General features: G+C 39.8%; 1 protein-coding gene across 1 annotated transcript in view; it reads left to right on the top strand.

Annotated features, from left to right (window-relative positions):
- Positions 1 to 14,260, top strand: part of man2a1 (mannosidase, alpha, class 2A, member 1) — a 246,509-nt gene that overhangs the window by 54,692 nt on the left and 177,557 nt on the right. Inside the window, exons 6-7 of the mRNA XM_043710422.2 lie at positions 3,290 to 3,463; positions 8,771 to 8,957. Coding sequence (XP_043566357.2) covers positions 3,290 to 3,463; positions 8,771 to 8,957 — 361 coding nt within the window. The remainder of the gene's footprint in view (positions 1 to 3,289; positions 3,464 to 8,770; positions 8,958 to 14,260) is intronic.

Here is a 14,260-nt window from a genome sequence, read left to right as displayed (position 1 = left end):
TGTTTGCCCATGGTATCATAACAGGTAAAAACGATGACTGCAGATGCTGGAAACCAGATTCTGGATTAGTGGTGCTGGAAGAGCACAGCAGTTCAGGCTGCCTGAACTGCTGTACTCTTCCAGCACCACTAATCCAGACCATGGTATCATAACAGTCAGTCAGGGACTAACTTGATTACAGCGCAGTGAATTTGCCAGTCAGTCAGCTGTTTGGTCCTTCTACTATCCAGGGATCATTGTTTTTGCTGCCTGGAGATTAGCCACAGCCAGACCTTCAGGTGAAATCTAACTGGTTTGGGAATTACTGATGCATCTGTTGGGGAGTTGTGGAGACTTTGGACTGGGTGCTTTGCCATGCTTAGTACTCACAAACATGGACAGGTGATAGGCCATGATCTGTCTGGGAGGTTTGGACAGTACTGAGCATAGGTATTTTCGGGAACAGTCCATGGACTGTTGGGAAAGTAGGAGAATGGAGTCTTGGGGTGAGCTGCATTGTGTTGTGCAGCTGAGTGGCTAATGCTGCTCTCCAAATGTAAGAATGGAATCTGAAAAACATTGGAGGAAGCATGAATATGGAAGGGTGAGGCGAGAGTTTGCAAGTTATCATCTCTGGTTTCATGGAAATTTCGATAGTGGCAATGGCATTGCAGAAAGTCACAGGCTTAGAGGGAAAATCTTGAATATTTGTAGTCATATGAAAGGGGTGGATGGAAATGTGGGGAGCTTGAAAGCTGATGGCATTGACAATGGGCAGCACCATGAAACAGAATGTGAAGATTGAGGTTGGTAATCTTGACCTTCAGCACAGCTAACAACTCTCACAGCAAAGCATGAATTAAATAATGTGCAGGCAGGGTAAAGATGGGGCAGGGGTCATGGGGGAGGGGTGCAGGTGAGATGAGTGAGGAGCAGGACTGGGTGGGGGAGGGGCAATGAAGGTAATCTCTAAATTAAAAGCTAAATCCTGTGATTTATGGAGATTTGAATTACAGGTTGTTCTGCTGTAATGCACATTTCGATTACCAAATTCGCTGTGACGCCATTGACAAATTGGGGACACTTTCTAAAGTGCCAACTTTTAAAACGTGTGTTAGCTGTAACAATTACATCGTCAACACGTTAAGCGCTGTTTCTAAAGCACAATTTATCTATATTGTGGGGTTGCACAAGAATGCACCCATCGCATTATGGAAGAACTATCTATAATAGAGTACTGGAGAAATTCAGCAGTTTTGGCAGTATCTATGAAGAGCAAAACAATCTTCCAAGGAAGAGTCAAAATCATTTTTAAAATTAACTTTGTTTCTTTCTCCATAGATGCTGTCAGACCTGCTGAGTTTCGCCAGCACTTCTATTTTTATTTTTAATCTCCCAACGTTGTTTGTTGAAATGGCCTATGCTATCTGCGTCTGAGTAAAGTGAAAAACCTCAGAGATCCCTGTAGAGGCATTACATTCCCATCCTCTGTTAGACCTCCATGCCATTATGCAACATTTTGAAGCTCAACGTTTTGAAGTTGATGTGCAACCCAGGATCTACCCAAAGAGAAAATAGAATAAACACTTTTAATTTTAGTGCTATATAAATCTTAAACCAAGTATATATAATTATTAATTGTGTCCTCTTCTCATCCAAGTTTCTGTGTGACACTGATAATTGCATTGTCTGGCAGTACTTTATAGTCTGTGTTGTAGTTTGAGCCTGCTTGTCATATCAAGTCCATCGAATGGTGAGACAAGTGTGATGTTTGGACTTGATTATTTTCGTTTGGAAGAAGGCCGTCTCAAGCCTTGTGGAATCTAAATCAGATTTCATTTTAAAAGCTAAGGGTGATAGAAGCAGGCATTTTTCTCTTGTTTACAAGTCCCCAGAAACTCTCTGTCCCTTGATCTGACCTTTGCCTTAATATCTTTTCCCAGAGTAATTATCTCCACAGCCTCTGATTTCGCAATACTTTTAGTCTCCAATAATCTATGCATCTCACTCTTGGTTATGTTTAATTACTGAGTATGCCCAACTCTCCACTGTAGAAATTCCTCTAAGATTCGCAATCGTCTGAGTGAAAAATGTGTTTGACTTATCAAGCAGTGGAAGGTGTGGAGTTTACATGTAATCCATGATGAAACATGATCTAATTGAATGCAGACCAGGCTCAATGAGTCATCCAACTTATTCCAGCTCGAATGCCCTACGTGAAATATAACAATTTAGAGCAACTCCAATATTTACTATTTGACAAGGTAGCAAATAGGATGTTGAAAGAAATGAGATGCTCGAGATCTGAAACAAAACAGAAATAGCTTGAGAAACTCAGCAGGTCTTGCAACATCTTTGGGGAGAAAACAGAAGAAATGGAAGAATTTTTAAAAAGGGTGAAAATTTTTATGGTATTACATTACTTGACTGGGAGTCAGTGTAGGTCAGCAAACACAGGAGCAATAAATGAATTAAGATATGGACCTCAAACCTTTGGATAACTCCCTGTTTATAGAGGCAGAATTTGGGCAGAGTCTTTTGGAAGAATCAATTCAGCAATAACACAGAAAAGAAAGAGTTTGGCAGCAGATGAGCTGGACGAAGTCAGCAATGTTAAGTGAGTAGGTGATCTTGGTGTTGGCATGGATAGATTGTCAAAAGCTCACTCGGGTCAAATCTGATAGAGGTTGTGAATATTCTGAGGGTCACTGGACCTGAAGCTTTAATCTGATTTCTCTCCACAGTAGCTGCCAGACCTGCTGAGTTTTTCCTGCAAATTATGATCTTATTTCTGATTTCCAGCATCCACAGTTTTTTTTTGTTTAGCGGTTGCAAATACATTGGATTAGTCACAGACTATTGCCAGAATGAGGGATGATGTTGATGACTAGGAAATGGCTTCTGGAATGGAGGCTAATGAACAATATCTTCAATCCTATGAATCTTACATTGGAGGAAGTTTCATGCAGTATGAAAGATTATATAAGCCTTTTGATTATTTTCCATGATTGGAGGATCCCATTAGAATTTAGGCCAGTTGTCTGCTTAAGAAATGTTACAATTCATCTCTTTGTGACTACATGAAATTTTATTCATTGCCAGATCTAAGCATCCATTTACAAACTTACAAACTTTTATAAACATAGTTACTTAATAAATATAGTACTTTGTATAGCTGAGCTTGATATTTGTTTCTGAAGAAATAATGTTAAAATATATTTATTCCCCTTCTATACAAAGTAACCATTTGCCATCTTCCCTTGGATTGCCAGTTTATTAACTAACAATGCATTTTTGTTCACTGTGGCAGGAATAAAGCCTAGATCAGGATGGGCCATTGATCCGTTTGGGCACACACCAACTATGGCATACCTGTTAAAACGAACAGGTATTTCAAATATGCTAATTCAAAGAGTCCACTATTCTGTGAAGAAATACTTGGCTAAACAAAGGGACTTGGAATTCTTTTGGAGACAGAATTGGGGTATGTGAAATTAATATATTGTATTTATTAGTGAAGTAACAGGTTGTAAAACACCGAGGTTACAGTTCTTAAACTTTATTTATAAGAAATGTATGTCAGGGTTTTAATAGCTGTCCATACCAATTACATAGTTAATGAAACCATATAGACTCTGCTGCATTCTAGCAAATTGCCTCCTTTGGGGTGGTAAATGTTCTATGGTTTCTGTGACCTCATTATTTATATTGGATGGGCACTGAATATGAATAGTGCAAAAACTCAATGTTTAGTACCACAAGAGGGTAACACATAATTCATAGAATCCCTGTAGTATGGAAGAAGGCCATTCAGCCCATAGAGTCTGCATCAACCTTCTGAAGAGCACCCCACCCAGACCCAGCCCCCTACCATATCATGTTTTACATTTACTGTGACAAGCTCACATCGCCCACACATCCCTGGATATTACAGCCAATTTAGCATGGCCAATCCATCTAACATGTGCATCTTTGGACTGTGGGAGGAAACTGGAGCACCCGGAGGAAATCCACCCAGACACAGGTAGAGCATGCACACTCCACACAGACATTCGCTCAAGACTCGAATTAAACCCAGATCCTGAGCACTGAGCAAACGTGCCACCCTCATCGTCAGATAACGATATGATAGTCATGGAATTCAATCTCCGAAGTAACAATTCTAGAAAGCATTTAATGAAAGTGGCATTGGACTTAAGTCATGATAAATCAATACCCTTGATATTCTCTGCCGCATGCACTGCTATTGTTATGACACACAATAAATAATGCTCTGGGCATATGCTAATGATAAATAAGTTCAAAATGTTTCATATGAAAATGTAAATTAATCGGAAGTTATGTTTCCTTCTGTATTTATTGGTGCTAGGGAAGCAGGATAATCTGGAATCTTGGGCTTGTTGACTGTTGTCACCTGTGGGCTTCCCTAGACACATGTAAAGGGTCCATGCTCAGCGTTAAGAGTTATGACCAATGAGCAGAACCATTAAATTTCTGCAAGAAATAGGTGCAAATAATATGGCCTGTGGACCCTGATCCCCATCTCCTTTGATTCTAGACAGACACAAATTTGTCTATCTGAGCCTTAAATGCATTCAGCAATGGAGACTTGACAACCCTCTTGGAAAGAGAATTCCAAAGATTTTCAACCCTTTGAATGAAGTTATTTCTCTATATCTTAGTCCTGAATGATCAGCCCCTTCAAGGGAGACTGGCTACTTGCAGGAGACGATCCTTCGGGAAGAGAACTTGTGTTCATTTTGAGTATGCACAAGGGAAACAATAGGAAACCACCTCATGCATTCTTTTCTTTAATCATCTTGCTGATTGAAAGTGATCAAGTGAATAGATCATGAGATATGCAAAAACGAACAAAAGATGTACCTTTGGGTAAAACCCTTTTTAAAACACAATTATTCAAGGAAGACATACCTGAATATACCTGCATACTGAGTTAACCCTTCATCGTCATTATTGTTCCACTTTATCCTGCCAAAACAAGTGTGAAGAACTCATGGACTTCTTTGTGACTATTTATTTAGTTGCTATAACCTGATGCACCTCTCCTCATTAAACCAAAATCCATGGCTTTCTGTATCTGCTATCCCCAATCAGCTCATAATATTTCAGGGTTCATTTTGTCTGTGAAACTTTCATCAGAATTCCTTGACAAGATTTCCATTAAATTGCTGCTGTCATGAAGATATGATACCTGTAGTAATTTATGAAATCATAATATCAATGGATATCTATTTCTATCTTCGAATTTTCTGAGGAATACATTGAAAGGAGACTGGATATAGTGGTGAATAATGTTTCTTGAGTGAATTAACTATCTAGAATTTTTTTAGCGAGGTCAAATGTCCCACAGTTGGTGGGTATAATAAAGCTAATTAATTTGAATACAGACACTCGGAGATAACTTGCCTGGAGCCTTACATTCTGTCTTTTCTCTGAAACTTCTGTTGTAAGAGTTTGAGAGTTGAAAGCCCAATGGAAGGTCTCATCTGTATACTTGGAGGATTCTTAAAGGAAAATGCAGAAAATACCACTGCAGTTTCCAGGAAAAGTAAATTTAGACATTCATAACTAGTATGCAAAGTGACTTTGGCAGCAGACCAAAATTTGGGCAGTCTTTGAATTATTTTTTTTCCCCGATATTTAACAGTTATTTGACCAAAGTACTTTTGAACGTTTGTTTTCAAATTTGGAAGAAGGGTGGTTTTACATATTTGTACAGTTTTAACCCTTAGGTAATTGTTTTTGCATCTTCAGTTGCATAAGTGTTTTGTTTTCAATTAACTTGTGGTTTATTTGGTATTAAAGAAAGTTGGCTGACTTGTTTCTGATGCTGAGTTATATGTAGTCATATTTATTGGGAATGCCTTTCTTTCTAAAGTCAAACTTTGTTGTGACCAGTGGAAGAGTGAGGTAAATAAAGGCATCAGTTCACTTCTTCACCTCAGTGATAATACTGATTACCTGTCTTCTCTCCCTGGTTTCCATATTTATTGAAATTATAAATGGTTCCTTCTCCTGTGGCATTATTCTTCTCCCTTTCAAAACCATCTTCACTGCCTCTTCTCAAAAATAAAATCACAATTTCCTTCACCTCAGAACATAGTTAGCTCTAAGTAATGTCGCAAGAACATAAAACCAGGAGCAGGAGTAAGCAATTTGGCCAGCCAGGCCTAGCCATCTAAATATGACTGCGGCTGTTCTCAACTCCACTTTCCTTTCTGCTTCCTATAACGTTTTAATCCATTGCTAATTAAAAATCTGTCTATATCCTTCATAAATTCATTCAGTCTCCAGGTGTCCTTCAGACTCTAGGATAGTGAATTCCACAAATTCATGACCCTGTGAGAGGAATAATTCCTTGTCTTCTCTGTTTAAGTCTGCTGCCCCTTAGCTTAAAACTATGATCTCTCTTTCTAGATTGCGCATGAGAGGAAACATCCACTCTATGCCTACTTTGTCAATCCTTTTAGGATCTTCTATGCCTCAATTAGATCGCCACTCATTCTTCCAAAAAATACATCTTCTGTGACCATTGTGCTCTATTTTTCCTCTCTCTGTTGGGTATGACACAGTTGACAACATCGTGCTTCCTCCAGTACCTTTTGTCTGTTGTTTAACACAGTGGTTCTCCTCCATCTTGTTTATGAATGGAGTACCTCCGGCAATGGCATCTCTTTTTGACCTACATTATTACCTCTGGAGTTATTGTAGATTCTACCTTTTGCCTCCTCCTCATTCTCTGTATTCTATCTCCTGGTATTATTATCTAAAAAATAGGTCCAAGTTCCATATCAGCAGATCATTGAGTGATATAAAAAAGATGTTATTAAGCCTATCATGCCTTCATTGGCTTATTGAAAGAGCGAAACATAGCAGTTTACCTCTAATAAAACTGTGCTTCTTGAATGGTGTGTTGAGCTCCACCAAAGTTTGACTGCTACTTCATCCACAACCTCACGTAGCCAGACTGACAGTTAAAATGCCATCGTGAATGTCCTGCTGAAACCTTCCTCATATCTTTTTCATCTGTAGATTCATTAATTCTGATTGTCTCCTGGCTAAGTTCACTTTTTACACTGCTGTCTGTATTCTATCTCATCATACTGCATGCAATTCTGGTCTCCCTGCTTTAAGCAGGATGTTGTGAAATTTGAAAGAGTTCAAAAAAGCTGTATGAGAATGTTGCCAGGATTGGAGGGCTTGAGCTATAAGGAGAAATTGAATAGGCTGGGCTATTTTCCCTGGAGCATTGGAGTATGAAGGGTGACCTTATCAAGGTTTATAAAATCATGAGGGACATAGAGTGAATAGACAAGGTCTTTTCCCTGGGTGGGGGAATCCAAAACTAGAGGAAATAGGTTTAAGGTGAGAGGGGAACGATTTAAAAGGACTTAAGGGGCAACCTTTTCAAAAAGAGAATGGTGCATGTGTGAATGAGCTCTAAGAGGAAATGGTGGTGGCTGGAACAATTACAGTGCATAAAAGGCATCTGGATGAGATATGAATAGGAAGAGTTTAGAGGGATTTGGGTCAAATGCTGGCGAATGGAAATAGATTAATTTAGGATATCTGGACACATGGACGAATTGGACTGAAGGGTCTGTTTCTAAGCTGTACAGCTGTTTCACTCGCCTTTCAAACCTGCACTATATTAGCTCCTGGCCCAGAAGTGCTTGCAATTAGAATTGCCATCGTTGTGTTCAAATCTTCATATGTCCTAACCCTTACCAATTTTCTTAACCTTCTTCAACACTATAACACTTTGTGAGTTATATTTTTCCAGCTTTGACTTATACTTCTGCTATTGCCATACATTTGGCAGCTGCACTTTCTGCTGTCTTGGTCCTGAAATACCATTTTCTCCTCAATGTTCCTGTCTCCTCATCTTTCTCAATTCCTTTAAGGCCACTTGTAAAATCTACCTGTTTCGACTAAAGTTTTACATTTTGAAATTCTTCTTTGGCTAATCATTCCAACATGAAACATAATTAATGTTTACATTTTTATTTACCCAATGTCATGTTTTATCTATTCTGGTTTAAATAATTTGTGAATTGTTCGATGTTACAGAAAATTTACGGTGGATAGAACTGATATTAATTCTATGTGGAGAATATAGATTAAAAATCTGCCATGGCAAGACGTTAAATATTGTCTGATATTAGTTCAGCTTGTCCTTGCACATTTGTTTTTAAATTTTATGTGCATGGCAAGTTGTTGGAAATGCAATCTAATAATGACACTGAAAGATTTAGGTGAACAGAACAAGCAAGTATGTGTGTCCTTACCTAATTGAATTGAAGAATTGTGAAATTAACACTGCAGGTTCTCAGAAGGAAGTATAAATTAATGTCTATATTCAAATTCAAGGTAAGTATAAGAAAATAAATACAGAGAAAAAGATTTTTTTGAGAGGGAGAACAAAAATGATGAAAGCCAAGAATAAAAAGAGAAAATCTCCATGTTCAAACCTGAATAATTTAGACTCAGGACAACAAAGATTGATTGGCAGCATTAGCATTTACTCACATGTTAAATTTGTGCAACACGGCAAGAAGTGCATTGTTGACAGCAAAAATTGGGCCAGAATAAACATAATGTTGTGTTGCTGTTATAATCGATTCTGAAAGATTTTGTAAACAGTTGATTTTTTTTTGCTCTTATTTGCATGAAATTCATTTGTTATGGATATCTTTGCAAATGGGCATTACAATTGCTGATATATTGCCTTTGTGCTTTTGCTTATACCCTGTTTTTATTTAAACTTCAGATCAGAATGGAAACACTGACATTTTATGTCACATGATGCCATTTTACAGCTACGATGTTCCTCATACATGTGGCCCTGATCCTAAAATATGCTGTCAGTTTGACTTCAAACGTCTACCTGGTGGCCGAATTAGCTGCCCTTGGAGAATACCTCCAGTTGAAATACATGATGGCAATGTTCAAGAAAGGTAACTTACTTAAAATCTTCAACCATCAAATTTGCACGCCACCTTGTGATCACTGGGAGGGAGTTAACTGCATATCGATTCTACTGTCCTACATGAAAATAATATGTTGTTTAGTTCTTCAGAGTCATAGCGATGTACAGCACGGAAACAGACCCTTCGGCCCAACTCGTTCATGCCGACCAGATATCCCAACCTAATCTAGTCCCACTTGCCAGCACCTGGCCCATATCCCTCCGAACGCTTCCTATTAATATTCCCATCCAGATGCCTTTTAAATGTTACAATTGTACCAGCCTCCACCACTTTCTCTGGTAGCTCATTCCGTGCACGCACCACCCTTTGCCTGAAAAAGTTGCCCCTTAGGACTCTTTTAAATCTTTCCCTCTGGTTCTATGCCCTCTAGTTCTGGACTTCCCCACCTCAGAGAAAAGACTGTGTCTTTTTACCCGATCCATGCCCTTCATGATTTTATAAACCTCTATAAGGCCAACCCTTAGCCTCTGACACTCAGGGAAAACAGCCCTAGCCTATTCAACCTCTCCCTATAACTCAAATCCTTCTACCCTGGTAACATCCTTGTAAATCTTTTCTGAACACTTTAAAGTTTCACAACATGCTTACGATAGGAAGGAGACCAGAATTATGCATAATATTCCAAAAGTGGCCTAACCAATGTCCTGTAAAGCCACAACATGACCTCCCAACTCCTATACTCAATGCTGTGACCAATAAAAGAAAGCATGCCAAATGCCTTCTTCACTATCCTATTTACCTGTGACTCTACTTTCAAGGAGATATGAACCTGACTCCAAGGTCTCTTTGTTCAGCAACACTCCCAGGACCTTCCCATTAGACAATAGGTGCAGGAGTAGGCCATTCTGCCCTTCGAGCCAGCACCACCATTCATTATGATCATGGCTGATCATCCTCAATCAGTATCCTGTTCCTGCCTTATCCCCATAACCCTTGATTCCACTATCCTTAAGAGCTCTATCCAACTCTTTCTTGAAAGTATCCAGAGACTTGGCCTCCACAGCCTTCTAGGGCAGAGCATTCCATACACCCACCACTCTCTGGGTGAAGAGGTTTCTCCTCAACTCTGTTCTAAGTGGCCTACCCCTTATTTTTAAACTGTGTCCTCTGGTTCAGGACTCACCCATCAGCGGAAACATGCTTCCTGCCTCCAGAGTGTCCAATCCTTTAACAATCTTATATGTCTCAATCAGATCCCCTCGCAGCCTTCTAAACTCAAATGTATACAAGCCCAGTTGCTCCAACCTTTCAGCGTAAGATAGTCCCGCCATTCCGGGAATTGACCTCGTGAACCTACGCTGCACTGCCTCAATAGCCAGAATGTCTTTCCTCAAATTTGGAGACCAAAACTGCACACAATATTCCAGGTGCAGTCTCACCAGGGCCCTGTACAGCTTCAGAAGGACCTCTTTGCTTCTATATTCAATTCCTCTTGTTATGAAGGCCAGAATGCTATTAGCTTGCTTCACTGCCTGCTGTACCTGCATGCTTACTTTCATTGACCTATGTACAAGAACACCTAGGTCTCGTTGTACTGCCCCTTTTCTTAACTTGACTCCATTTATGTAGTAATCTGCCTTCCTGTTCTTGCCACCAAAGTGGATAACCACACATTATCCACATTAAACTGCATCTGCCATGCATCCGTCCACTCACCTAGCCTGTCCAGGTCACCCTGCATTCTCCTAACATCCTCCTCACATTTCACCCTGCCACCCAGCTTTGTGTCATCAGCAAATTTGCTAATATTACTTTTAAAACCTTCATTTATATCATTAATGTACATTGTAAAAAGCTCCGGTCCCAGAACTGATCCCTGCGGCATACCATTGGTCACCGCCTGCCATTCTGAAAGGGAGCCGTTTAGCACTACTCTTTGTTTCCTGTCAGCTAACCAATTTTCAATCTATGTCAGTATTTTGCCCCTAATACCATGTGCCCTAATGTTGCTCACTAATCTCTCATGTGGGACTTTATCAAAGGCTTTCTGAAAGTCCAGGTATACTCCATCCACTGAATCTCCCTTGTCCATCCTCAGAGTTACATCCTCAAAACATTCCAGAAGATTAGTCAAGCATGATTTCCCCTTCATAAATCCATGCTGACTCTGACCTATCCTGTTACTGCTATCCAGATGTGTTGTATTTTCGTCCTTTATAATGGACTCCAGCATTTTTCCCGCCACTGAGGTCAGACGAACTGGTCTATAATTCTCTGTTTTCTCTCTCCCTCCTTTCTTAAAAAGTGGGACAATATTAGCCACGCTCCAATCCGCAGGAACTTATCCTGAATCTATAGAACATTGGAAAATGATCACCAATGCATCCACGATTTCTGGAGCCACCTCCTTCAGTACCCTGGGATGCTGACCATCAGGTCCCGGAGACTTATCAGCCTTCAGACCTAACAGTCTCTCCAATACCATTTCCTGCCTAATATAAATTCCCTTCAGTTCAGTTCCTTCAGCCACTATTACATCTAGGAGATTGCTCGTGTCTTCCCCAGTGAAGACAGATCTAAAGTACCAATTCAACTCTTCTGCCATTTCTTAGTTCCCCTTAATAAATTCACCCGTTTCTGTATTCAAGGGGCCCAATTTTAGTCTGAACCATTTTTTTTCTTTTCATATACCTAAAAAAGCCTTTACTATCCTCCTTTATATTTTTGGCCAGTTTACCTTCGTACCTTATTTATTCTTTGCGTATTTCCTTTTTAGTTTCCTCTGTTGTTCTTTAAAAGCTTCCCAGTCCTCCGATTTCCCACTCATCTTTGCTATGTTATACTTTTTCTCTTTTGTCTTTATATGGTCCATAACTTCCCTCGTCAGCCACGTCCATTTCTGCCTCTCCTTAGGATTTTTCTTCCTTTTTGGAATGAACTGATCCTGCATCTTCTGCATTATACTCAGAAATACGCCATTGTTGTTCCACTGCCATCCCTGCTAGTGTATTGCACCATTGAACTTTGGCCAGCTCCTCCCTCATAGCTCCATAGTTCCCCTTATTCAACTGAAATATTGTCATTTCCGATTCCACCTTCTCCCTTTCAAACAGCAGATTAAAGCTTATTGTGTTGTGGTCACTACCTCCTAATGGCTCCTTTACTTCGAGGTCCCTGATCAAATCTGGTTCGTTGCACAACACCAGATTCAGAATTGCTTTCTCCCTGGTAGGCTCCAGCACAAGCTGTTCTAAGAATCCATCTCAGAGGCACTCCACAAACTCCCTTTCTTGGGGCCCAGTACCATCCTGATTCTCCCAATCTACCTGCATGTTGAAATCCCCATAACAACTGTATTAATATCTTTCCGACAGGCCAATTTCAGCTCCTTATTCAACTTACACACTACATCCAGGCTACTGTTTGGGGGCCTGTAGATAACTCCCATTAGGGTCTTTTTCTACCCTTAGAATTTCTCAGCTGTATCCATACTGACTCTACATCCCCTGATTCTAGGTCCCCCTGCGCAAGGTAATGAATATTATTCCTTACCAACAGGACCACCCCACTCCCTCTGGCAGTCAGTCTGTCCTTACGATAGCACGTATAGCCTTGAAGTGTATAAGTCCTGCTAAGATTTGCTTTCCCAAAATGCAACACCTCACATTTATCTTTATCAAACTCCATCTGCCACTCCTCAGCCCATTGGCCCAACTGATCAAGAACCCGTTGTAATCTGAGGTAACCTTCTTCGATGTCCAACTACACCTCCAATTTTGGTATTATCTGCAAAGTTACTAACTGTACCTCTTATGCTCACATCCAAATCATTGATAAGTAGTGGACCCAGCACTGATCCTTGTGGCACTCCACTGGTCACAGGCCTCCAGTCTGAAAAACAACCCTCCACCACCACCCTCTGTGTTCACACTTCGAGTTCTAATTAGATTAGATTCCCTACAATATGGAAACAGGCCCTTCGGCCCAACAAGTCCACACTGACCCTCTGAAGAGTAACTTACCCAGACCCATTCCCCTCCCCTATATTTACCTCTGACTAATGCACCTAACAGTATGGGCAATTTAGCATGGCCAATTCACCTGGCCTGCACATCTTTGGATTGTGGGAGGAAACCGGAGCACCCGGAGGAAACCCACACAGACACAGGGAGAATATGCAAGCTCCACACAGATAGTAAAAACCTGGGTCCCTGACACTGTGAGGCAGCAGTGCTAACCATTGCGCAACTGTGCTGCCCTCCACCCCTTCTGGGTTTACTTTTTAGATTCATTATTATATTGAGCAAATACTGTAAATATGATCTTGCCAAAAGTTTGCCAAATCAAGGAGTCATAGTTCCTTGAGGTATTTTGATTATATAACTATATTGTGGACATTAATAATATGGGCCAACACCTTCTGTAGTGTATCCTCCTTTCTGATTATTTTGGACGGGAAGGAAGGCACTCAACTTATTTTCACGTTTGTCACCTGTATGTTTAAATAATATCTGGGCAATTTAAAACATGAAAGGAGATTTGCACTGCTTTTATTCATTTTCCAGTATGTTTTAAAAATTGGAAATGTAACTCATAATTAAGATGTTGATATTAAAATATTATGTAAAATGCAGTTAATCTTATATAATTCATCTTTGAGTTCTGAGTTCCAATTTTATTACTTTACTGATAAATTGCCCAAGATTAATTTAATAGATAGAACAGGGAAACTGTGTCCCAACTGCTTCATGCTCTAATCAGCTGAGCCATTGAAGGAAAGTTGCCTTTGCTTGATGGCAGAGGACTTTTTCAAATTTCTGGAAATCTGGGACCTTTGTTTACTTAAGTAGCTACAAAGTAGCAGGGCCGATCTTGATTACAGATTATAGTAATTGATTTTCTAAAATTGTCAGTGAGATTTTTAGCTGTGGTTCAGACATTGATGTTAAGGCTGCTGCAAATGTCATTGTTCTGCCTGGGATTATATTAGAAACTACCAATCATGCATTTTTTTTCCCCTGGCCAGATTTGTTAACATTTCAAAATATGCCAGTTTTCTTCAGTTGGTTTAATTTGCCCAGTATGTAACTCTGTTGTTGGGCAGGATATAAAAAGTGGTTCAATTTTAGAAATAATTAAGATTGTAAATGAGTATGAGCTGTTTTGGACAATCTCATTATTGTGTCCCTAGTGGTTGCAGATTTTTTTTTGTGTGCTCTTTAACTGACTAATGCTCAGAGGGAGGAGGAAAATAAAGGTGAACAAAAGAGTGCAAAAGAATATAATTTACTTTCTTCATACTTAACCCTAATTTGTTTTATCTTTTCACA

The sequence above is a fragment of the Chiloscyllium plagiosum genome, unplaced genomic scaffold, assembly GCF_037043375.1.
Source record: "Chiloscyllium plagiosum isolate Xiang-an unplaced genomic scaffold, Cpla_swu_hap1 HiC_scaffold_2, whole genome shotgun sequence".
NCBI classification, from domain to species: domain Eukaryota; kingdom Metazoa; phylum Chordata; class Chondrichthyes; order Orectolobiformes; family Hemiscylliidae; genus Chiloscyllium; species Chiloscyllium plagiosum.
This window is presented reverse-complemented; position numbering and strand designations above follow the sequence as displayed.